This window comes from Heterodontus francisci, chromosome 11 (genome assembly GCF_036365525.1).
Source record: "Heterodontus francisci isolate sHetFra1 chromosome 11, sHetFra1.hap1, whole genome shotgun sequence".
Lineage (NCBI taxonomy): Eukaryota > Metazoa > Chordata > Chondrichthyes > Heterodontiformes > Heterodontidae > Heterodontus > Heterodontus francisci.
In genome coordinates, this window is record NC_090381.1 from 31,969,217 (window position 1) to 31,995,613 (window position 26,397).

Below are 26,397 nucleotides of genomic sequence, written 5' to 3' on the forward strand. Positions count from 1 at the left end.
TCATTCACAAATAGATTGTAAACAGCTGTGGCCCAAACACTGATTCTTGTCTTTCTATATTCCATGTATTTCTCTAGCCCTGTCTCGGTCTTCCTCTATCTCTTTCTATCAATCTCTCCCTTTCTCCAATGCTGCTCTATTTCTTTTCATTCAATTTCCTCTATCCCTCCTTCTAGCTCCAACCCTTTCTTATCTCTATCCAGTCACTATTTCTCTGAATCTCTGGCCCTGTCTCTATCCTTCTTTCTCAATCTCTCCCTTAGTCCTTCATTCTTTCTTTCTCTCGATACTCCCCGCCCCCCCCCCCCCAATACCTCAGTCCCTCCATCCCTTCCTCTGTATCTCAGTCTCTGCACCTCTATATTTTCTTGCTCCTTCTCTCTCCTACTATCCCTTCCTCTCTAGCCTTCAGTCTCTCTCTCTTCCTCTAACCCTTTCTCTCTAACCTTCAGTCTCCCCACTATCCCTTTTTCTCTATCAGTCTCTCTCCCTCCGTCACAGTCTCTTTCCTCTATCCCTTTTTCTCTCCCTCTATCTCTCAGTCTCTCTCCCTCTAATCCCTTTCTCTCTCTCCCTCTATCATTGTCTCCCTTTATTGCCCCCCTCCCTCTCTCTGGCTCTCATTCCTTCTGTTGCCGCTGGCGGTCCAGGTGCTGCGTTTCTCTCTTTCCTTCAGCGCTGGGATCGGGCCGGCGGCGGCTGCAGCTCGGTGTTAGCTGCAGCTCCCAGCTCGCAGCTCCAGACCCGGACCTGCTGCCGCTCCTTTTCTCTCCGTCTCTGTTCTCACTGCACGCGTGAAGCAGGCCACAGGCTTTCAACGGAGCCGGGTAGCCACGGCTTCAAGCACGTCCGGTAGAAATTTCGGGAGGAGAGATCGAGGTTGGAAGTAAGTTCAGGCCGGAGAAGAAGTCAGGGTGGGAGGAGGGGGGTAAATGGAGTGGGGGATAAATTGAATTGATGGGGGTGGGGGATGGGATTGGGGGGGGGAGGGGGAAGGAATGGGAGGGGGAGGGGGAGGGGGAAGGAATGGAGGGGGAGGGGGAGAGGGGGAAGGAATGGAGGGGGAGGGGGAGGGGAAGGAAGGGAGGGGGGGGGAGGGGGAAGGAAGGGGGAGGGGGAATGGGGAGGGGGGGAGGAATGGGAAGGAGGGGGAGGGGGAAGGAGGGGGAAGGGGGAGGGGGAAGGGGAAGGAGGGGGAGGGGGGAGGGGGAAGGAGGGGGAGGGGGAGGGGGAAGGAGGGGGAGGGGGAGGGGGAAGGAGGGGGAGGGGGAGGGGGAGGGGGAGGGGGAAGGAGGGGGAGGGGGGAAGGAGGGGGAGGGGGAAGGAGGGGGAGGGGAAGGGGGAAGGAGGGGGAGGGGGAGGGGGAAGGAATGGGAGTGGGAGGGGGAAGGGGGAGGGGAGGAAGGAGGGGGAGGGGGAGGGGGAAGGAATGGGAGTGGGAGGGGGGAGGGAGGGAGGGGGAGGAGGGGGGGGGGAGGGGGGGGAGGGAATGGGGGGGGGAGGAGGGGGGGAGGGAATGGGGGGGGAGGAGGGGGGAGGGAATGGGGGGGGAGGAGGGGGAGGGGGGAGGGATGGGGAGGAGGGGGAGGGGGGGAGGGAATGGGGAGGGGGGAGGGGGGAGGGAATGGGGGGGGAGGGGAATGGGAGGGGGGGGGAGGGAATGGGGGAGGGAATGGGAGGGGGGGGAGGGAATGGGAGGGAGGGGGGAGGGAATGGGAGGGAGGGGGGAGGGAATGGGAGGGGGAGGGGGGGGAAGGAGGGGGGAGGGAATGGGAGGGGGAGGGGGGGGAAGGAGGGGGGAGGGAATGGGAGGGGGAGGGGGGGGAAGGAGGGGGGAGGGAATGGGAGGGGGAGGGGGGGGAAGGAGGGGGGAGGGAATGGGAGGGGGAGGGGGGGGGAAGGGAATGGGAGGGGGGGGGGAGGGGGAGGGAAGGGGAGGGGGGGGGGAGGGGGAAGGAATGGGAGGGGGAAGGATTGGGAGGGGGGAGGAATGGGAAGGAGGGGGAGGGGGGAAGGGGAAGGAGGGGGAGGGGGAGGGGGAAGGAATGGGAGTGGGAGGGGGAATGGGAGGGAATGGGAGGGGGGAAGGAATGGGGGGGGGAGGGAGGGGGGAGGGAATGGGGGGGGAGGGAGGGGGGAGGGAATGGGGAGGGGGGGGAAGGAGGGGGGAGGGAATGGGGAGGGGGAGAGGGGGGAGGGAATGGGAGGGGGGGGGAGGGGGGAGGGAATGGGAGGGGAGGGGGAGGGGGGGGAGGGAATGGGAGGGGAGGGAATGAAGGGGGAAGGAATGGGAATGGGAGGGGGATGGAATGGGAGGGGGAGGGGGATGGAATGGGAGGGGGAGGGGGAAGGAATGGGGAGGGGGAGGGGGAGGAAGGAATGGGAGGGGGAGGGGGAGGAAGGAATGGGAGGGGGAGGGGGAGGAAGGAATGGGAGGGGGAGGAAGGAATGGGAGGGGGAGGGGGAGGGAGGATTGGGAGGGGGAAGGAATGGGAGGGGGAGGGGGAATGGGAGGGGGGAGGAATAGGGGAAGGAGGGGGAGGGGGAAGGAATGGGAGGGGAGGGGGGAGGGGGAAGGAATGGGAGGGGGGAGGGGGAGGGAATGGGAGGGGGAGGGGGAAGGAATGGGAGGGGGGAGGGGGAGGGAATGGGAGGGGGAGGGGGAAGGAATGGGAGGGGGAGGGGGGAATGGGAGGGGGAGGGGAATGGGAGGGGGGAGGAATAGGGGAAGGAGGGGGAGGGGGAAGGAATGGGAGGGGAGGGGGGAGGGGGAAGGAATGGGAGGGGGGGAGGGGGAAGGAATGGGAGGGGAAGGAATGGGAGGGGGGAGGGGGAAGGAATGGGAGGGGAGGGGGAGGGGGAAGGAATGGGAGGGGGGAGGGGGAAGGAATGGGAAAGGAGGAATGGGAGGGGGAAGGAATGGGAGGGGAGAGGGGGAAGGAATGGGGTGGAGGGGAGGGGGAAGGAATGGGGTGGAGGGGAGGGGGAAGGAATGGGAGGGGAGGGGGATGGATTGGGGGTGTGGAGGGGAGGGGGATGGAATGGGAGGGGAGGGGGGTGGAATGCGGGTGTGGAGGGAGGGGGATGGAATGGGGGGGTGGAGGGGAGGGGGATGGAATGGGGGAGGGGGAGGGGGATGGAATGGGGGAGGGGGATGGAATGGGGGAGGGGGAGGGGGGATGGAATGGGGGAGGGGGATGGAATGGGGGAGGGGGAGGGGGATGGAATGGGGGAGGGGGAGGGGGATGGAATGGGGGAGAGGGATGGAATGGGGGAGAGGGATGGAATGGGGGAGGGGGATGGAATGGGAGGGGGAGGGGGATGGGGAGGGGAGAGGGATAGAATGGGGGAGGTGGAGGGGGATGGAATGGTGGGGAGGGGACGGGAACGGAATGGTGGGGTGGGGGATGGAATGGAGGAGGGGAGGGTGGGGAGAATGGGGGAGGGAATGGGATGGGGGACAGGAGGGAATGGGATGGGGTAGGGGGGAGGGTGAGGAGGGGGGTGGGGAAGGGGAAGGTAGGATTGGAAAGGAGAGGGGAAAGGGATGGGGAGGGGAGAAGGGGAGGGGGGAGGGGAGGGCAGAGGAAATGGGAATGAGGGAGGGGAATGGAGGAGAGGAGGGAGTGGGGAGGGGGAGAGTGGAATGGGGAGGGGATGGAATGGGGGGAGCAGAGGGGGATGGAGGAGGGTGAGCAGAGGGGCTTGGAGGAGGGTGAGCAGAGGGGAATGGATAATACTCTGGGTAATGAAAACAAGAAATGCTGGAAATACTCAGCAGGTCTGGCAGCATCTGTGGAGAGAGAAGCAGAGTTAATGTTTCAGGTCAGTGACCCTTCATCAGAACTCTGGGTATACCTGCCTCTATCTAGGAGTACAAAGAACAGTACAGCACAGGAACAGGCCATTCGGCCCTCCAAGCCTGCGCCGATCTTGATGCCGGTCTAAACTAAAACCTTCTGCACTTCCGGGGCCCATATCCCTCTATTCCCATCCTATTCATGTATTTGTCAAGATGCCTCTTAAACGTCGCTATCGTACCTGCTTCCACCACCTCCCCCGGCAGCAAGTTCCAGGCACTCACCACCCTCTGTGTAAAAAAACCTGCCTCGCACATCCCCTCTAAACTTTGCCCCTCGCATCTTAAACCTATGTTCCCTAGTAACTGACTCTTCCACCCTGGAAAAAGCTTCTGACTATCCACTCTGTCCATGCCACTCATAACTTTGTAAACCTTGATCATGTCGCCCCTCCACCTCCGTCGTTCCAGTGAAAACAATCCGACTTTATCCAACCTCTCCTCATAGCTAATGCCCTCCAGACCAGGCAACATCCTGGTAAACCTCTTCTGTACCCTCTCCAAAGCCTCCACATCCTTCTGGTAGTGTGGCAACCAGAAATGCACGCAATATTGTAAGTGTGGCCTAACTAAAGTTCTGTACAGTTGCAACATGACTTGCCAATTTTTATACTCTATGCCCCGACCGATGAAGGCAAGCATGCCGTATGCCTTCTTGACTACCTTATCCACCTGCGTTGCTACTTTCAGTGACCTGTGGACCTGTACGCCCAGATATCTCTGCCTGTCAATACTCCTCAGGGTTCTGCCATTTACTGTGTACTTCCCACCTGTATTAGATCTTCCAAAATGCATCACCTAACATTTGTCCGGATTAAACTCCATCTGCCATTTCTCTGCCTAAGTCTCCAACTGATCTATATCCTGCTGTATCCTCTGACAATTCTCATCACTATCCGCAACTCCACCAACCTTTGTGTCGTCCGCAAACTTACTAATCAGACCAGCTACATTTTCCTCCAAATCATTTATATATAATACAAACAGCAAAGGTCCCAGCACTGATCCCTGTGGAACACCACTAGTCACATCCCTCCATTCAGAAAAGCACCCTTCCACTGCTACACTCTGTCTTCTATGACCGAGCCAGTTCTGTATCGATCTTGCCACCTCACCTCTGATCCCATGTGACTTCACCTTTTGTATCAGTCTGCCATGAGGGACCTTGTCAAAGGCTTTACTGAAGTCCATATAGACAACATCCACTGCCATTCCTTCATCAATCATCTTCGTCACTTCCTCAAAAAACTCAATCAAGTTAGTGAGACACGACCTCCCCTTCACAAAACCATGCTGCCTCTCGCTAATAAGTCCATTTGTTTCCAAATGGGAGTAAATCCTGTCCCGAAGAATCCTCTCCAATAATTTCCCTCCCACTGACGTAAGGTTCATCAGCCTATAATTTCCTGGATTATCCTTGCTACCCTTCTTAAACAAAGGAACAACATTGGCTATTCTCCAGTCCTCTGGGACCTCACCTGTAGCCAATGAGGATACAGAGATTTCTGTCAAGGCCCTAGCAATTTCTTCCCTTGCCTCCCTCAGTATTCTGGGGTAGATCCCATCAGACCCTGGGGACTTATCTACCTTAATGCTTTACAAGACACCCAACACCTCCTTCCTTTTCATAACGACATGATCCAGACTGTCTACACTCCATTCCCGAGACTCATCATCCACCAAGTCCTTCTCTTTGGTGAATACTGATGCAAAGTACTCATTTAGTTAAAATAATGTGTATTTACATAGCGACATCATGTCCTCAGGACTTTCCCAAAATGGTTCATAATCAATTAATTATGTGAGAGGAGCAGTCACTATTCTGTGAACAAACGTGGCAGCTATTTTGTATTCAAGGTCCCACCAATGTAAGTGACATGAATGACCAGTTTCCCTGTTTTTTAGTGGTATCAGTTGAGGAACACCGACCAGGAAACTGACATCAGTAATCCAGGGATTGTACACATGCAAATAAGCTGGGTATGTCCACACACTAAGATCTGCAAGCTGTGAGCACTATTTATGCCACGATCCAGACTGCCTGATTTTTATCATGATGCTCCCCAACCCTTTGCGTCCCATGGGAGTGTCCTTAGGAGTAAGGCCCATGTTTAGCACTGCCTTTGGCAGCAGCTTTCAGGTTGCCCAAATGGATGCTGTTGGAAGTGTGAAACATTCCCCCCCCCTGCCCGTTTGGATATGTCAACAATATAAAACTGCGTGAAGTGCTACATGATTTGTGGAGTGCTTAGCATTCCCACTGGGAATTTCTTTTAATCCTTCTTTGGCCTCCTTGTCTCGAGAGACAATGGGTAAGCGCCTGGAGGTGGTCAGTGGTTTGTGCAGCAGCACCTGGAGTGGCTATAAAGGCCAATTCTAGAGTGACAGGCTCTTCCAGAGGTGCTGCAGATAAATTTGGTTGTCGGGGCTGTTTCACAGTTGGCTCTCTCCTTGCGCTTCTGTCTTTTTTTCTGACAACTGCTAAGTCCCTTCGACTCGCCACGCTTCAGCCCCGCCTTTATGGTTGCCCGCCAGCTCTGGCGATCGCTGGCAACTGACTCCCACGACTTGTGATCAATGTTAAAGGACTTCATGTCGCGTTTGCAGATGTCTTTAAAGCGGAGCCATGGACGGCCGATGGGTCTGATAACAGTGACGAGCTTGCTGTACAATGTGTCCTTGGGGATCCTGCCGTCTTCCATGCGGTTCACATGGCCAAGCCATCTCAAGCGCCGCTGGCTTAGTAGGGTGTATATGCTGGGGATGTTGGCTGCCTCGAGGATTTCTGTGTTGGAGATACGGTCCTGCCACCTGATGCCAAGGATTCTCTGGAGGCAGCGAAGATGGAATGAATTAAGACGTCGCTCTTGGCTGAGGAACGTTGTCCAGGCCTCGCTGCCATAGAGCAAGGTACTGAGGACACAGGCTTGATACACTTGGACTTTTGTGTTCTATGTCAGTGTGCCATTTTTCCACACTCTCTTGGCCAGTCTGGACAAAGCAGAGGAAGCCTTTTCCATGCGCTTGTTTAATTCTGCATCGAGAGACAGGTTACCATCCAGCTGGTACATATTGCAGGTGAAGGATCCCTCTGGTAATTTCTGCTCTCTAGTCACTCAGGCCACGGCTTTGCAGATTCTTGTCAGACTGTTTACAAAGTGAAAGGGGGTCCGTGGACAATGGTACTGTAACCTCACTGGTAAATCGACAAATGGCCACTTGTTATTAGGCAGCTGTGCTTCTGATACCTGACATTATGGGGATATGGAGGATTTCAGTTATCCAGTGTGATGTGATCAGAGTTATGTGTCATAATCATGCCCTCAGGATGTTAAGATCATAATACAAACAAAACTCTTCTGTAATCTGCAAATGCAATCAGAGCAACTTGCTTTTCTGATAACTGCATTTACGTTGCAAACACCAGCATTTTTTCATTTATACCTTTGTTGGTGAAGCAAACATATAAATTAACTCTACAGCGCCAACAGTCCCAGATTTGGTGCCTGATCTATGCCGAATTATGGTTGAATTATTGGTACTGCTGCTACAGGTCTGGCTGTCCTTTTGCGGCATCTCTGGCAACACATTAACACTTTATGTTTGTTGTCTATTTAGCAGCAGAGAGGACCCATGAATGTGTGTGTGTGTGTGTATTACAAATTCATCATATACTATAATTAATTGTCAGCCGGAATTGTAAGTCAGAAGGTTTTTGGTTCAAGTCCCACTCCAGAGACATAAGCACTTAATCTAGGCTAACACACCAGCGCAGCATTGAGGGAGTGCTGCACTGTTGGAGGTACCATCTTTTCGATGAGGCATTAAACTAAGGCCCCCTCTGTGCTCTTTTTGGGCGGCACAGTGGCGCATTGGTTTGCACCGCAGCCTCACAGCTCCAGCGACCCAGGTTCGGTTCTAGGTACTGCCTGTGTGGAGTTTGCAAGTTCTCCCTGTGACTGCGTGAGTTTCTGCCGGGTGCTCCGGTTTCCTCCCACAGCCAAAGACTTGCAGGTTGATAGGTAAATTGGCCATTGTAAATTGCCCCTAGTGCAGGTAGGTGATAGGAGAATTGAGGGAAGGTGGGGATGTGGTAGGGGACATGGGATTAATGTAGGATTAGTATAAATAGGTGGTTGATGGTCAGCACAGACTTGGTGGGCTGAAAGGGCCTGTTTCAGTGCTGTATCTCTCTATGACTCTCAGGTGGACATGAAATGGCACTATTAAAAGAAATGGGGAGTTCTGCCTGGTATTCTGGGCCAATGTTTATCCTTCTATCGAAGGGGATGGGTAATAATTGCTGGTCTAGCCAGCGACGCCCACTTCCTATGAACATAAAAAAAAAAGTCACAATAAACAGATAAAATGGTCATTTATCTCATATTACAACAGTGACTACACTTCAAATAAAAGTACTGCACTGGTTGTAAAGTGCTTCGTGATGTCCTGAAGTTGCGAAAGGTGCTATGTCAGAGCAAATTCTTTATATATTCGTTGGCTGGCTGAGACTAGGTGCCTGCCATCGAAGGAGTTAGTAATGTCCTCCCGCTCACGGTCTTGGTGAACCTGCCGGAAACCCAGTGATTTTGATTTCCTTGGTCCTGCCTTTGGTGTGTTTGCAGCCCGTGTACGTTTGATAATGTACCTAGAGTAAATGGTTTTAAAGACTGAACTTTTCATTACAGAATAAAGGTATCCTCAGCTTTTTGTGAAGATGTCGGGCATGAAAAGAAAAATCGAAGACAAAGACTCGGACTATGAGGATATTTCAGTCTGCCATCAAGACAAACGATATAAAGCAATTGAACATTCAGGTGAGGAAGTGCAAACAGTCCATTTTATAACTTCAGAAAGGAAATGCTCACAGCTTGTCATTTTGTGCTCACACTTCTGTGATTATTTCATCGAACTAACAAAGATAATGAAACAAAATGGCTGGCCATTCTGGAAGGGTGTCATTTGCCATTTGATTTTCTCATGCTGGAGTGAAGTCCAAGGGCCGGATTTCTAAAGTCCGCTGAGTGCGGGTACTGAGGCGAGCGCGATTTGAATATTAAATTCTCAGAGGTCGGCACTGGGTCCCGCCACTTCCGAAACGTAAAGCCATTTTTAAGGGGATGCCAGCAGCGAAGGAACGGGTCGGGTGCATGTTGAGCTCGTTGTAGAGTTCATTAACAGGCTTGTCAGCAGCAGTTTTTGATGTTTAAGGGCTGGGAATATTGAGGACGCCATGGGGGAGCATGACAGGGTGTTCAAGTCGTGAACGCTGTGGGGAGCCATAAGGGTTATTAAAGGGCTGATTAAAATACTGTTGAGGTACAAAAGTTGCTCAGCTGCTCCAAAAGTGCCACAGAGTGGCCATTGCTGCAGCTGTATGACTTGCTTTTCTCAGTGATGAGTGGCAGGAATCTGGAGAGGAACGTGAGCCCACTGGCATCACTTGGGCACCTGGGGTTGGCAGAGGAAGGCCTGGTGAAGGTACAAAGCTCAGCTGAAGGAGTTCAGATGGGAACAGGCTATTCTGACATTGGACAGAGCAGCCAGGATGAACTGCAGCAGATGCAACCTCCTGGATAGGAGGAGGCCAGAGAAGCACAGCGGGGGGTGCAAAGGGAGGAAGGTGCTACCCACTACATCGGGTGCATAGCCCAAAAGTCAGCTACCTGTAAATGACAGAGTGTCAGTGACGAAGGAGGTTGTACCTGTCCAGACAGATGGTCTGGATCCTGTGTGCTCTGATCCACGATGACCTGAGGCCTCGCAGTACGTATGGCAGGCCCCTACCTGCAGCGTCAAAGTCTCGGGCTCCCTGAACCATTATGCAACCTGGTCATTCCAGGGATCAGTTGTGGATCTAGATGGCATCTTGCAATCAGTATCTCATTCGGCCATCAGGCAGGTCACGGATGCCATTTTCAGGAGGGCAGGGACTACACCCACTTAGACACAAAAGGGCCTGCGCAGGCACAGAGGGCATTGGGTTCAGCCTGCATCGCTGGATTCCCCCAGGTGCAGGGCATCATCGATTGTGGTCATCAAGGCACCCAGCGACCGGCCAGTGAGATTCATCACCAGGAAAGGCTTGCACTCCCTCAATATCCAACTTTTTTGTGATCACAACAAGAGTTTCCTCCATGTGTATGCTCGCTTTCCTGGCAGCTGCCATGACTCCTTCATCCTCTGCCAGTCCAGGCTGCTTTGGTACTTCACACCATCCTCCAAAGTGCATGGATGGCTCCAAGGGCACAAGGAAAATTCCTTGAAGAGATGTCTGCTGTCCCTCTATGGGAGCCCCAGACAGAGGCACAGAACACAGAAGCAAAAAAAAACAATGCCAGCTGCTCAGCAGGCCAAGCATTGAGCAAGCCATTGGTTTCTGAAGATGCAATTCCAGTGCCTGGATCTGTTGAGTGGCACCTGTAAGGGTCTTGGTCATTGTGGTGGTCTTCTGTGCTCTCCATCACATGGCCCTCCTGCAAGGAGACAGCTCATTGGGGGAGGAGCAGGAAGTAAGAGAGGGGGTGTAACACTGAAGAAAGAGGCGTCCCCGCTGCATGATGAGATGTCCTCCTCCTGCCACTCTCGGGAAAGAGGACCTTATTCCTCTCCTTCACGGCCTGCAGCATTGGATTCAGGTGGGCATCGATGAAGCGAGGGTCTACCCTGCCCCTAGCTCCCTAGGCTACCTGTTCCCCTGTGACATCTCACTTCCCTCTGGTGCTGTGGAAGGCCCATCTCTCCCTCAGCACAACCAGCGGCCTTAGTGATTGCTGCTGTGAAAGTCTGTATGAGCCCCGCACGTGATCTGGCCCACCTACATTTTCAATCCCACTGGCTCGAAGAGAACAGGAAACCGTTTCCATACCAATTAAGGGCTTACCCATTTGAAACTTGCAATCTGAATCAGCTTCCCACAGGAGGCCTACTGCTGTTTCTCACTTCCGTAATGAAAATCTAGCCCCATACATGAAGTATATCGGTAAGACATTCAACTATAGAGGGCATCACACACAAGCCCAATCCTCTTCTCACCTGGCAATTTCATTAGTTAGTATTCCAGAGTGTGAACCCTTAATTATTTATGGAGGAGGGCTGAGGCAAATTGTAGCTCCACTCATCAACTGATATTCGAGTGGGGAGAATGCAACATGGAAGCGGTACTTTAATACGGGGCTGGGAAATCACATACTTTCTTTAAAAGATACACTTACTACTGGGTTTCCAGTGACCCTGAGAGTGACAGTGTCCCCGTTACCATGCGCGCAGTTCCCTCTTTGATTTCCCCCACATCCAAAATGATGTCCTAACGTTCGACCAGGCCATTGTGTCACCCGAATGCTGGGTGATATTACAGCTACTTCTCACTGGTAAAGGTGGAGTGGACCAGTGATCGAAATTGTAAAAGATGAGGAATTTTGGAATAAGAAAGGAAGTTGGGGGAACTTTTTCACCCAAGCGGGTAATCGAGTTGAGGAATAGATTAACTAGGGAAGGACATTGAAGGACAGTGTAAACGGGGGTTAAGATACAATTAGATGCATTTCTGGAGAAGGAAGTGACTGAGGGACATGGTGAAATCTGGAAAGACCAAAGTCTTAAAGTAGAACTGGAAATCTTCCTGGCCCCAACAATCATAATTCCCAATTAAGACTGACAGGTGATCCTTCTCTCATCACTCTCAAACCTCTCCCTCTATTTTATCAATACTGGTAGTTTACACTCTAGTTCCTCCTCAGTTATAAATACTGTACATGCTCTTCCTCTTCCTGTAACCTCATTGTGTTGAAATCAATAACATTGTTTTGTCTTCTACTCTAACCCATTCTTTCCCAGGCCCTCAGAACTGTGGAACCTCTCACTTTCCTCAGTCTTCCTTTTTTCTATAAACTACAGGCTTTTAAAATCCAACCCATGAACTAAATTTAGAACAGTAGAACTATAGATGCTTACAGCACAGAAGAATGTCATTCAGTCTTTGTTGACTCTTTGCTGGAGCAATCCAATACTAATTCATTTCCTGGCTGCCTTTCCATAACCCTGTAGCTTCACCTGCTGCAGATATTTATTCAGTTTTCTCTTAAAAGATGCAATGGTTTCTGCCTCAAACTTTCCCTGTGGTTAAATATTCCCTGCTCCAGAAGCTCCCCGTGGAAAGTAACTTCTCTGAACCTCACTCTTCACTCTGTGAAAACTTCAAATTAACAATCCTTTGTCACTGACTGCCAAACCTGAGTCATTCTATTAAAACCCTTCATAATTTTAAAAAGCTGAATTGAGTCTTCTCTTAGCCTTCTCTGCTCGAGTGGAAATAGTCCCAGTATCTCAGATCTCCATGTACCTATAGTTTCCCACCCCAGAATCATCCTGGTGAATCTAAACTGTATACGCTCTATGGCTTTAAGGTCATTTCTATAATGAGGTACCTAAAGTTTCACACAGTACCATGGATTAAACAATGTTTTGTACAAATTTATTATTACCACTTTACAGTTTTAGTCTGTGCCCCTATTTATAAAACCCAAAACACTGTTAGCATTCTTTATAGTTTTATCTACTTACTCTCACATGTTCATCCTGTCAGTGTATACTCCCATTCCTTGCTTTTTCTCCCAAAAAGATATTGCCTTGCACTTGTCCACATTAGGTTCTACTGTCCCAGGTCTAGCCATTACGGTAACCTATCTATAGCCTATTGAAGTCCTCCCACTCTTTGTTGAACCCTCTAATTTTTTGTTATCAGCAAACTTCGGGATTGTGCTCCCTTTGTGACGAGTGGTGTTCCGCAGGGATCAGTGCTGGGACCTTTGCTGTTTGTATTATATATAAATGATTTGGAGGAAAATGTAGCTGGTCTGATTAGTCAGTTTGCGGACGACACAAAGGTTGGTGGAGTTGCGGATAGTGATGAGGATTGTCAGAGGATACAGCAGAATATAGATTGGTTGGAGACTTGGGTGGAGAAATGGCAGATGGAGTTTAATCCGGACAAATGTTAGGTAATGCATTTTGGAAGGTCTAATACAGGTGGGAAGTACATAGTAAATGGCAGAACCCTTAGGAGTATTGACAGGCAGAGAGATCTGGGCGTACAGGTCCACAGGTCACTGAAAGTGGCAACGCAGGTGGATAAGGTAGTCAAGAAGGCATGCGGCATGCTTGCCTTCATCGGTCGGGGCATAGAGTATAAAAATTGGCAAGTCATGTTGCAACTGTACAGAACTTTAGTTAGGCCACACTTAGAATATTGCGTGCAATTCTGGTCGCCACACTACCAGAAGGAGGTGGAGACTTTGGAGAGGGTACAGAGGAGGTTTACCAGGATGTTGCCTGGTCTGGAGGGCATTAGCAATGAGGAGATGTTGGATAAACTCGGATTGTTTTCACTGGAACGACGGAGGTGGAGGGGCGACATGATAGAGGTTTACAAAGTTATGAGTGGCATGGACAGAGTGGATAGTCAGAAGCTTTTTCCAGGGTGGAAGAGTCAGTTACTAGGGGACATAGGTTTAAGGTGCGAGGGGCAAAGTTTAGAGGGGATATGCGAGGCATGTTCTTTACACAGAGGGTGGTGAGTGCCTGGAACTTGTTGCCGGGGGAGGTGGTGGAAGCAGGTACGATAGCAACGTTTAAGAGGCATCTTGACAAATACATGAATAGGATGGGAATAGAGGGATATGGTCCCCGGAAGTGCAGAAGGTTTTAGTTTAGACAGGCATCAAGATCGGCGCAGGCTTGGAGGGCCGAATGGCCTGTTCCTGTGCTGTACTGTTCTTTGTTCTTTGCCCAAGTTTAAATTATCTGTATCTAGCAAGAATAAAAGTGGACCCAGTGCTGAGCCCAAGGTACGTCACATCCAACCCCTTTCCAGTTCAGGCAATCCCCATTAACCTTAAACTTTTATTTCCTGTCCATCAACTGATCTTCTGTCTATGTTGTTACATTTTTTCTGATATCATCCAGTCTTTCACAAAGTATTAACTGGTTGGGCGGGGGTGGGGTGGGGTGTGGGGGGGCGGGGTGCGTCTGTGCATCTGTGCTACTCACCTCAACCACTTTGTGTGGCAGCAAGCTCCACATTTATTTTTGAGATACAGCACTGAAACAGGCCCTTCGGCCCACCGAGTCTGTGCCGACCAACAACCACCCATTTATACTAACCCTCCAGTAATCCCATATTCCTTACCACCTACCTACACTAGGGGCAATTTACAACTGCCAATTTACCTATCACCTGCACGTCTTTGGCAGTGGGAGGAAACCGGAGCACCCGGCGACAACCCACACGGTCACAGGGAGAACTTGCAAACTCCACACAGTAATTTTACTCTCCAGATAATGACATTTCTTCTGAATTCCTATTGGATTTATTAGTGACTATCTTATATTTATGCCCCCTAGCTCCGGTCTCCTGTGCATCTTCTCTACATTTACCCTATCAAATCCTTTCATAATCTTAAAGACCTCTATCAGGCCACTCCTCAGTCTTTTTTCTGGAGTAAAGACCCCTGGCCTGTTTAATATTTCCTGATAGGTTTAGGCTCTGGTATCATTCTAGTAAATCTTTTTGGTACCTTCTTCAGTGCCTGTATATCCTTTGTATAATATGGAGACCGACTGTTCACAATACTGTGTGATCTAACCGCAGTTCTATATAAGTTTAACATAACTTCTCTGCTTTTCAATTCTAACCCTCTAGAAATGAACCCCCGTGCTTTGTTTGCTTTTTTATGACTCATTAACCTGCATTGGAAGTTTTAGTGATTTATGTATTTGTACCCCCAGACCTCTTTGTTCTACCCCATGTCGACACTTGTTTTCCAAGGAGTATGTTGCTTCCTTATTCTTTGTACCTCACTCTTATTTATATTAAAGTGTTAGTCAACCTGCTTTCTTCTGTGGTTCACACACTTTGCGAAAGCATGTGACATTTGATGGTGGAGTATATGGAGGACTTTGTTTATAGACAGCACAGGCGATTGGCCTGAACTGTATACGAGAGAGATAGTTTTCTATCTTTTGAGTTCTCCAAATAACTGTTGAAAACTATGCTTTTTTTGGACATATCTTAGTTTACATAGAATATACAGCAGGGAGACAGGTCATTCAGTCAACTAGTCTGTGCTGGTGTTTATACTGCACATGAGTCTCTTCCCATTCAATCTACCTCATCTCAGCCTTTCAGCATATCTTTCTATTCCCTTTTCTCTCATCTACTCGTCTAGTTCCCTTTTGAAAGCATCTAAGCTATTTGTCTCAGCCACTTCCCATGAAGGTGGAATTAGATTGGGCGACTAGTCTTTCCAGCTGGCACGGACACGACGGGCTGAATGGCCTCCTTCTTTGCTGTAATTTTTCTGCGGTTCTTGTGAGACACCTTATCAAAAGCTTTCTTTGGTGTGAAACTGTAGATTTTTGTGACCAGAGTGGTGCTCATCCCGCAGGCTATGACACTGGTCACTGGTCCCATGCTCAATGTTTACATTTGCATCTACAGCAGAGTTTCTATTCTTAACGGAGTCAAGGACCATGGAATTGTTTGATGCTGTGGTGGAGGTGGAGAGGGTGGTGGGCTCTTGCTGAATGGATGAGGAAAGACGGGTTGAGTGACTACCTTCACCTGTATCGATCCAGTGAAGACGATTATTTCTCTTATTTTTAGTTGATAGAAGGTGAAAGCACTAGAACGCTGAAATATTTGAGTGCTGGCAGCATTACCTATTCTTCAGGCTGCTCCTCGACTGCTCCGTCCATTTTGTTTACTGTGGTGCCCCAGGCAGTAAGGTAAAACGTGTTCTTAATCCTCAGCTGGAGTAGTGCGTCGGGCTCAATAGCCTTGATCAAGGGCAATGGGAGGGGGGTCGGGGGAAATCAGCCAGATTGCTGGCCAATGAATGAACCTTCCCCCTCCCCTGCAAGGTGCACCTGATATTGCATAAAGACTGCCAGAGAGGAAGGGTTTGGGGAGAGAGGGAGAACGAGGGAGAGAGAAGGGAGAAGGGTAGTGGGAGCGAGTCATTCTCCTTAAGAGCAGGTCGCAATTAGAACAAAAAGGTTTCTCTTTTTTTTCCATGTCTTACCTCTTCCTGATTGGTAATTATTGATGGAATTAAACTGATTCACATTTAATCAGCAGTTCTTTGATTAACAACTTAATAGATAAGTGCTTATTTCAGTCAGTTATTGATGTTTTGCCCCAGACATGAGGCGCTTTCAGGTGTGTCGCCTCTGAGACCACATTTTCAGGTGTGATTATTCTGTGGCATGACTGGTGTGGGCTGGATGCACAACTTTTAATTAGAGAGAGAGAATGATATCTACAGAGACTTCCCGGACTCCGCTAAGACTGCTGATGTGGGGTGGTGATGTGGGGGCGAGGTTGGGGTTATGGGTCCACAAGTTAAAACTGAGAAAGTTGGCATCTGTGGAATTTTGATCCTAATTGATGGAAGATTCTAGGAAATGAAGTGTAAAAACCAGAGGGTGCAGCGTGTATTTACTTCAACTTAGCTGGCAGATTTCAGGAAATGGTTGGCAGTGACAAGACCTATCTATAATCAGCGTTAGGAATGGCAACAGGGTGCACCAAAGTAATTTAAAAACGTAAAACTCAACTGCAGTAGTTACAGCAGTGTTCACTCTCTGCATCACTTATACTCACGCTCTGGGTTATGAGCAAAGTTCTCTCATTGTGTGTTAGGTGTAGCTCAGTTGGTAACACTTTCACTTCTGAGTCACAAGGTTCTGGGTTCAAATCCTACTCTCGGACTTTAGTACAAAAGTCAAGGCTGACATCCCAGTGCAGCACTGTGGGAATGCTGAACAGTTGGAGGTGCAGCCTTTAGGATGAGACGTTAAACTGAGGTCTCATCTTCTAACTCAGGTGGCTGTAAAAGATCCCCTGATACCTTTTCGAAGAAGAGCAGGGGAGTTATCCCCAGTGTCCCTCAATCAACATCACAATAGCAAATTATCTGGTTATTACCATATTGCTGTTTGTGGGAGCTTGCTGTGCACAAATTGGCTGCCACATTTCCTACATTACAACAGTGACTACACTTCAAAAGTACTTCATTGACTGTAAAGTGCTTTGGGACATCCGGTGATCGTGCAAGGTGCATTTAAATGCAAGTCTTTTTTAAGCTGTGCAGTCGTGCAGCAATTGGGAATGTGCTGCAAAGGGAACAAACAGGCCGTACGCCGGCAATGTTCCCTTTAAGATGTGCACATGCATGGATTCGCATCGATCTTCAAGGGACCATGCAGTGCAATAAGCCAGCTGTGCGCAGCAAACAGAAGTTAGAGGGAGCATTGGTTATGAGTGGAGGTTAGAAGTTGGAGATCCCACAGTGTTAATTGTACATCAGTTGGGTGTTAATTGTATTCAGGTGGTGGGCATTAATTGCGGACTCACTTGTTCTCATATGTAGAATAGAATCATAGAATGATTACATCACTGAAGAAGGCCATTCAGCTCATCGTGTCTAAAGCGGCTTTTTGCAAGATCAACTGAGCTAGTCCCACTCCCCCGTGCTGTCCCTATAGCCCTGTAAATTTTTTCTCTTCAAGTGCTTATCCAATTCCCTTTTGAAGGTCTCAATTGAATCTGCCCCCACCACACACTCAGGTTGTGCATTCCAGATCCTAACCACTCTGTGTAAAAATGTTTTTCCTCATGTTGTCGTTTTTCACCTTAAATCTGTGTCCTCTTGTTCTCAACCTTTCCGCCAATAAGAACAGTTTCTCTCTATCTACTCTGATTTTGTACACCTCTATGAAATTCCCTCCCGACGTCCTCTTCTCGAAGGAGAACAACAGCTTCTCCAATCTATCTATGTAATTGAAGTCCCTCATCCCTGGGACATTCTCATGAATCTTTTCTGCACTGTCTCTAAAGCCTTCACATCCGTTTAAAAGTGCGGTGCCCAGAGTTGGACACAAAACTCCAGCTGAAGCTGAACCAGTTTTTTTATTTATTATAACTTCCTTGTTTTTGTACTATATCTCTCTATTTATGAAGCCCAGGATCCCTATGTCTCTTGAACCACTTTCTCAACCTGCACTGCCACTTCAACAATTTGTGTGCATTCTGTACTGCAGTGAGACCTGGACTGTGTATCCGCGACACATAAGAGCAGTAGAGAAATTCCATCAGCAATGCCTCCATCACATCCTCTGGATTCAATGGGAGGACAGTTGACAAATGCTAGTGTCCTTCTTGAAGTCAACTCCACAAGCATTCAAGAAAAATGCCTCCAAAATCAACTTTGATGGACTCGACACTGTGTCCAGATGACCGAAAACTCTCTCCCCCGCCATGTCCTTTTTTCTCAACTGTCAAATGGCCAGTGTTCCAGAGGTACCATTAAACTACAGGGAGTATTCTATAGGCCAAATATACGAAAAATATAGAGGAGGAAATCTGCAGAGAAGTTACAGAGAGGTGCAAAAACTATGGAGTAATGATAATGGGGGACTTCAATTATCCTGATATAGACTGGGATAGTAATAGTGTAAAGGGCAGAGAGGAGAAGAGTTTCTGAAGCCTGCATTAACAGTGAGGTTGATGAGGGTAATGTCGTTGATGTTGTGCATATGGCATTTGATAAAGTGCCGCATAATAGGCTTGCCAGCAAAGTTGAAGCCCACGGTATAAAAGGGATAGTGGCAATAATGATGCCAAGTTGGCTGAGTGATAGGAAACAGTCGGAGTGAATGGTTGTTTTCAGACTCGAAGAAAGTATACAGTAGGGTTCTCCAGGTCTTGCTACTAGGACTACAGCTTTTCTTGATCTATATTAATGACCTAGACTTGGGTGCACAGGGCATAATTTCAAAATTTAGAGATGATGCAAAACCTGACAATATTGTGAACTGTGAGGAGGATAGTGATAGACTTCAAGTGGACATAGACTGCTGGAATGGGTGGACACATGGCAGATGAAATTTGATGTAGAGAAGTACGAGGTAATACATTTTGGTAGGAAGAACAAGGTGAGGCAATACAAGATAAAGGGTACAATTCTAAAGATGTGCAGTAACAGAGATCTGAGGGGTGTATCGTTGATGTTGGCTGTCCCTCGATTCGAGGATGGCGTCTACTCAGGGTCACAAGTTTTTGCCCTGGGTCTTCATGTGACTGAACAGGCCAATTCTCGACCCGCAGATATTTGGGCACAAAAGTGCTACCCATGAAACTCTCAGCCTCGTGGATGCACCAGAGATTCCAACTGCTGCTCGAGCTCCAAAATCTAGAGCTCGAGCTGCTCCAGCTGGCAACACTTCCTGCACATTTGGTTGTCCAGGACACAAAAGGGTCCTGGAGTGCCCATATGGAGCAGGATGTGCATTTGATGGGGCTGAGGTGCCCTGCCATATCTCCATTTATTGGACTACATTTGTACATTGTATTGTGTACATTTATCAGAAATAAACCTTAAGACTTTAAATAAGAACAGGCTGAAAGAGGGGTTGTTTGGTGGAGGTGCACGATATGCAATGTGTATTTCTGTAAATGAAAGCTTCTATTATTAAGGAAGTCTTAACAATGCATCTAGAAAAACATAATATGATTAGAACAAGTCAGCATGGTTTTACTAAAGGGAAATTCTGTTTGACAACTTTGTTAGAGTTTTTTTGAGGATGTAACTAGTAGGGTAGATAAAGGGGAACCAGTAGATGTAATGTACCTGGATTTCCAAAAGGCATTTGATAAGGTGCCACACAAAAGGTTACTAGGCAAGGGTTCATAGAGTTGGGGGTAATATATTAGCATGGATAGAGGATTGGTTAATGGACAGGAAGCAAAGAATGGGCATAAACAAGGGCATTTTCAAGTTGGCAGGCAGTGAATAGTGGAGTGATGGGGCCTCAGTTATTTACAATTTAGATTAATGACTTAGATGAAGAGATAGTAATGTATCTACGTTTGCTGCTGATACAAAGGTAGGTGGAAAGGTAAGATGCGAGGAGGACACAGAGGCTGCAAAGAGATATAGACAGGTTAAATGAGTGGGCAACAAGGTGACAGATGGAGTATAATGTAGGGAAGTGTGAAGTTATTCGCTTTGGTCGCAAGAATAGAAAAGCAGAATATTTTTAAAAGGTGTGAAATTTGCAAGTGTTGCTGTTCAAAGAGACTTGGGTGTGCTTTTACAAGGAATGCAGAGAAAAAGCATGCAAGTACAGCAGCAATTAGGAAGGCAAGTAGCATGTTGGCCTTGATTGCAAGGGGATTGGAGTACAGGAATAAAGAAGTCTTACTAAAATTGTACAGGGTTTTGGTGCGACCACACTGGAATACTGTGCAGATTTGGTCTCTACATTTAAGAAAGGATATACTTTCATTGAAGGCAGTACAGCAAATGGTTCACTAAATTGATCCCTGGGATGAGGGGGTTGACCTATGATGAGAGACTGAGTAAATTGCACCTATACCCTCTGCCATTTAGAAGAATGAGAGACAATCTCATTGAAACATGCAAGATTCTGAAGGGGCTGGATAGAGTAGACATTGAGAGATTGTTTCCGCTGTTCGGAGAATCTAAAACATAGGGGGCACAGTCTCAGATAAGGGGCAGATCATTTAGGACTGAGATGAGGAGAAATTACTTTACTCAAAGGGTTTTGAATCTTAGAAATTCTCTACCATAGAGGGTTGTGCATGCTCCATTGTTGAATACATTTAAGGCTGGGATAAACAGATTTTTGGGGTCTCGGGGAATCAACGGATGTGGCGAGTGGGCGGGAAAGTGGAGTTGAAGCCTAAGATCAGCCATGATCGTTTTGAATGGCAGAGCAGGTTCGAGCTATATGGTCTACTGCTCCTATTTCTTGTATTCTTGTGTAAGTGAATAAAGACTAGGTTCCAGTAGTCTATCCTTGACCGCCTGGCTATCTGAGTTCACCACAGCACGTCTGACGCATGTTTGCCTGATTATTTCCATTTTATTGTTTCCTTAATGTTCTCTTCTCTCTTGAAAAAGGAACTTATATTTCTGTAGTGCCTATCATGACCTCGGGGCATCCCAAAGCATTTTACAACCAATGGAATACATTTTTGAAGTGCAGGAAATGCAGCAGCCAATTCATACAGAGCAAGTTCCCACAAACAGCAATGTGACCATGATCAGATAATCTGTTTCAGTGATATTGGTTGAGAGATAAACCTTTAGCCAGGACACCAGGGAGAATTCCTCTGCTCTTGAATAGTGCCGTGGGATCTTTTACACCCATCTGAGAGCTCAGACAGGCCCTTGCTCTAATGTTTCATACAAAAGACAGCACCAGCGACAGTGCAGCAGTCCCTCACCACTGCACTGGAGTGTCTGCCTGGATTTTGTGCTCAGGTGTTCTGAATGGACAACCCACAACCTTCTAACTCAAAGGCAAGAGTGCTGCCAACTGAGCACAGCTGACACTGAAGGCACTGGCTCATGCTGGGGTCTGAACTCCATGGGCACAGGAAGTCCTCCATGCCTTGGCACCTTCAGCTGTGTCTTGCTGTTCCTTGCTATTCCTGCTGCAGTTTGTGGGATCTTGCTGTGTGGAAAATAGCTATTGCATTTATCTACATAAGTGACTGCATTTGTGTGAAGCTCTTGGAGACATTTCTATCGGTTGAGTTTTTAAAAACTATTTGTTCATGGGATGTGGGTGTCGATGGCTAGGCCAGCATTTATTGCCTATCTCTAATTACCCTTGCATTGAGTGGCTTGCTACGCCATCTCAGAGGGCATTTAAGAGTCAACCACATTGCTGTGGGTCTGGACTCCCATGTAGGCCAGACCAGGTAAGGATGGCAGATTTCCTTCCCTAAAGGAGATAAGTGAACCAGATGGGTTTTTACAACAATCGACAATGGTATCATGGTTACCATTAGACTAGCTTTTTAATTCCAGATTTATTAATTGAATTCAAATTTTACCAACTGCCGTGGTGGGATTTCTATCGGTTGTGTTTTTTGTCTTCTGTGGGTCCCATATGTGTACCCCATGAACTCTCGAGAGCAACATACATAAAGTTTAAATTCATCTTCTGTTAATTTGCAGGTACCTTCAGTTGCTGATAATGGACAGATCTTGGTGCTCTGATTTGGGACTTAACCATCAATGAGGCAACTGCACTAACAACCACTCTTTCCAAACCTCTAGGCACACAAAATTCAGGGGCTGGAGTTTGGGCTCTCCTGCGAATAAGGTGGTCTATAAGGGCAGAGTCTTACATTTCCATAAAAGTAATTCCCTTATAATCATTAGGGAAGTGTTACTTTCCTGTAACATTGCTTGTGAAATATCTGCAGTGTTGATGTCACAGTTTCAGTTCTTCAACGAGGAGTGACTCAAGTTACGCAGGTGGTTAGGGGATGTCTTTGGCAGAGGGTTACAGACAGGCTGCCTGCCAAAAGGCATGCGGGAGGCAATAGGAGAGATGCTTACTTTTGGTGGCCAGCTCTATAAGGCATAGCAAATGTTTTCTGACCGGAGCTGTTCCCTGTGGGAATGCAGGGTAAAACAGTATTGATTACAAAATAAACTTTGACACCCACCACAAAAATATTAGAGTTCCAGCTATTGCCCCAGATTGCATCAGTTTCTGTCATTACGCAAATCCAGTCCAACCAGTTTTGTTTATAAGTGATGTGCTTCTCCTGCCTGCTTTTTCACCAGCACAATGTACCTGATCTAATAAATACAAAGTTAATTTTACAATTTTCCTCTTTCGTTATTTATTCTTTCAAAACATACTTCGGAAGGATCCATGCACCTAACTGGCAGCAGAATGTCTAACACAGCAAATACATCTTTGGCCCAGGAAGCCAGAATAGTTGCTACAACAACAACAACTTGCATTTATATGTGCCTTTAACAAAGTAAAATGTCCCGAGGCACTTCACAGCAGCGTTATCATACGAAATTTCACACCAAACCAGGAAGGGGTGACCAAAAGCTTGGTCCAAGATTTTTAAGCAACAACTTAAAGGAGGTAGAGAAACGGAAAGGTTTAGGGAGCAAATTCCAGATGTTAGGGTCTTGGCAGCTGAAGGTAATGGTGGAGCGACTAAAATCAGTGATAGAATCATAGAATGGTTATGCACAAGAGATCGGAATTGAAGGAGCACAAAGACCTCAAAGGGTTGTAGGGCTGGAGGAGGTTACAGAGACAGAGAGATGCTAACTGAGAATGAATTGCAGATGGAATCTAATTAAGGCGGTTAGAACTTTAATACATAGAGTAACCAATACATGGGAAGATAAGGTTGTTGACTTTGGTTGGATGTATTCCTGGAGATTTCATGACCTCCTGCCTCCAACTCTCCCAACCACTAAAGTGATCAAAGAAAATGAGAAAAAAAGCACACTTCAATTTTTTTGATCTTATAATTTTTCTCCCTTGTTGCTCGCAGCAGTGTTCTGGAAATTAATCTTTAATTCCTGGAGATTATTGGACAATCCTAGAGGGTTGGCAATCCTAAATAGGAGTGAGTGAGTTACAGAGATTAATCAAGGGGTTTAAACGATTTATATATAACATTGGACCTCATAAGTGAGTTACAGATTGTAATTTTAATGGGTTTAGATGTTTAATGTATAGAATAATGCAAGCAGAAGAGTTTTATCAGCTGGCACCTAATTAAGGGATTTGGTCGAATTGGCTTGAAGGAAACAACAAGCAAGTATGCCTGGTGAATACAGTCTTGAGACATAAAAACCTTTGGGTAACAGTTCATGAATAGCATACAAACAGATCAAACTTTGATGTTACTTTGAAAATTCCAGAGACCAAAAACACACTGCATTTATTTCACAAACTTACAAACGTGAAAAAGAATAACCAAGAAAAGTTCTTTTTCACCCAATGTATACTACTTTGCATTTTTCAACATCATCTGCTTAGGCCACTAACCTGTTTAAGTCCTCTGGCAATCTCAGACATTCTTTCGAGAGAGAGGTATAAAAGTATATCATGTGGAGAATCAATAAGACTTGCCCCGTGCCACGAAAGTCTAGAAAGGATCACTGAATATTTGATTAAACTTATTGAGAACCTAATGTGATTCCAGCAGCATCTTATCCAGGACAGTAGCCTTGTGAATATTTTGTATAGGTGGAAGAACTTCTTTTAATGAGTCACTTGCAAATTCCTTGAACCTCAATACAAAAGCAAAATACCGTGGAGCTAAATATACGAAATCAAAACTGAAAATGCTGAAAATACACAGCATGTCAAGCAGTATCTGTGGTGAGAGCAGCAGAGTCAATGTTTCAGGTTGATGACCTAGGCCGTCAACCTGAAATGTAAACTCTTGTTTCTCTCTCCACAGATACTGCAGACCTGCTGAGTATTTCCAGTATTTACTGTTTTTATTCCTTGAACTTCTTGTTATGCAGATGTTCTGTGATCCTCTCATGTTTAGTGAAACCTGAACCTACTGGCTTCATGTGGTTTGTGAATGTATATACTACCTACATTACCTCTGTAAGCCCCATGGCATCAGAAATCAGGTTTCTATTAATTCTAAAGTTTACCATTCAACTGAGTTGTCCCTTCTATTTCCCATGTAGCACGTGAAGCCACTCTGCAGAAGATTGAAGTTATCATCAGGGAACAGTTTACAATGGAGATGAGGAACAAAGAGCATGAGATTGAGATTATTGACCAGGTAAAGTCATAGGTTGTGCTCAACACCAGTGACAGTAACACTGCTGCAGATCAGATATCTGCTAAATTTGTGCTTCTGTTGGTCACTCTTTAATAAAACAGTACAGAATCCAATTAAGCAACCTACATGGGTATGAGGGGACGAGTTGGCTAAGGTAGATTGGGAAACTACGTTAAAAGATATTATGGAAGGCAAACAATGGCTAGCGTTTAAAGAATTAATACATAATTTGCAACAAATATACATTCCTTTAAGGCGCAAAAATCCCACAGAAAAAGTGGTCCAACCGTGGCTAACAAGAGGAGTTAAAGATCGATCAAAGGAAGATGTTTAAAATGTTGCCTAAAAGTAAGTAGTAAGCCTGAAGATTGGGAGGGTTTTAAAATTAGCAAAGGAGGATCAAGAAATTGATAAGGAAAGATAAAAGAGAATATGAGAGTAGACTAGCAAAAGACATAAAAACAGATTGTAAACATTGGTATGCAAATAGGAAGGGATTAGTGAAAGTAAATGTGGGCCCAGAGAGAGGTGAAATTATAATGAGGAATAAGGAAATGGCAGAGACATTAAGCAATTTGTATCTGTCTTCATATTAGGGGAGACAACAAAAATTCCTGAAATAATGGGGAACCAAGGGTCTTGCAAGAATGATGAAGAAATCAGTACAAGAAATAGTACTCGAGAAATTAATTGGACTAAGTGGCAACAAGTCCCTTGGACCTGATGACATGATTCCTCGGGTTTTAAAAGAGGTAGCTGCAGAGATAATGGATGCATTGGTTTTGATCTTCCAGAATTCCTTAGGTTCTAGAATAGTTCTCAAGGGATTGGAAAATAGCAAACATATCTAAGAAAAGAGGAAGACAGAAAACTGAGAACTTTAGGCCAGTTATCCTAACATCAGTAGCGGGCAACATGCTAGAATCTATTATTAGGGACGTGTTAACAGGGCACTTTGAAAATCAGTATGATTGGGCAGAATCAACATGGATATATGGAAGGGAAATTGTGTTTGGCAAATCTGTTAAGAGTTTTTTGAGGATGTAACTAGTAAGATGGATAAGGGGGAACCAGCCAGTCTAGTGTATTTGGATTGTCAAAAAGCATTGGATAAGGTGCCATGAAAGAGGTTACTACACAAAATTAGGATCATGGGATTAGGGGTAATATATTAGCATAGACGGAGGATTGGTTAACAGAGAGTAAGAAAAAAACAGGACATTGTCAGGTTGGCAGGGTGTAACAAGTGGGATACTGCAAGGATCAGTACTAGAGCCTCAGCTATTTACAATTTATATTAATGACTTCGATGAAGGGACTGAGTGTAATGTGTCCAAATTTGCTGACATACAAAGTTAGGTAGGAAAGTAAGCAGTGCGGAGGATACAAAGAGGCTGCAGAGGGACATAGACATCTTGGGTGAGTGGGCAAGAATATGGCAGATGAAGTACAATGTGGCACTTTGGTAGGAAAAATAGAAAGCAACATTTTTTACATGGTGAGAGAGGGGAAATGTTTGCATTCAGAGAAACCCAGGTGTCCTTGTACATGACTCTGAGAAAGTTAACATGCAGGTACAGCAAGCAACTAAAAAGGCAAATTGTCTGTTAACTTTTGTTACAAAGGGATTAGAGTATACAAGTAAAATTATACAATTATATAGGGCATTGGTGAGGCCACAGCTGGAGTACTGTGTGCAGTTCTCCTTACCTAAAGAAGGATATGTTTGCCCATGAGGGAGTGCAGTGAGGTTCCTTAGACTGGTTCCTGGATGAGAAGAGATAGTGTAGGCCTGTATTCCCTGGAGTTCAGGAGAATGAGAAGTGATCTAATTGAAACATATAAAATTCTTAAGGGGCTTGACTGGATAGATGTG

The 26,397-nt window shown here is 46.9% G+C and overlaps 1 protein-coding gene across 3 annotated transcripts in view; it reads left to right on the forward strand.

The window, feature by feature from the left end:
- The first annotated feature begins 289 nt into the window (after positions 1-289).
- Positions 290-26,397, forward strand: part of yeats2 (YEATS domain containing 2) — a 228,750-nt gene continuing 202,642 nt past the window's right edge. For 2 of the 3 annotated variants that reach the window (XM_068041935.1, XM_068041936.1), the window contains exons 1-3: positions 290-886; positions 8,548-8,676; positions 24,424-24,521. In XM_068041935.1, coding sequence (XP_067898036.1) covers positions 8,577-8,676; positions 24,424-24,521 — 198 coding nt within the window. In that variant the 5' untranslated portion in view covers positions 290-886; positions 8,548-8,576. The remainder of the gene's footprint in view (positions 887-8,547; positions 8,677-24,423; positions 24,522-26,397) is intronic. The other variant, XM_068041937.1, reaches the window with a different exon arrangement.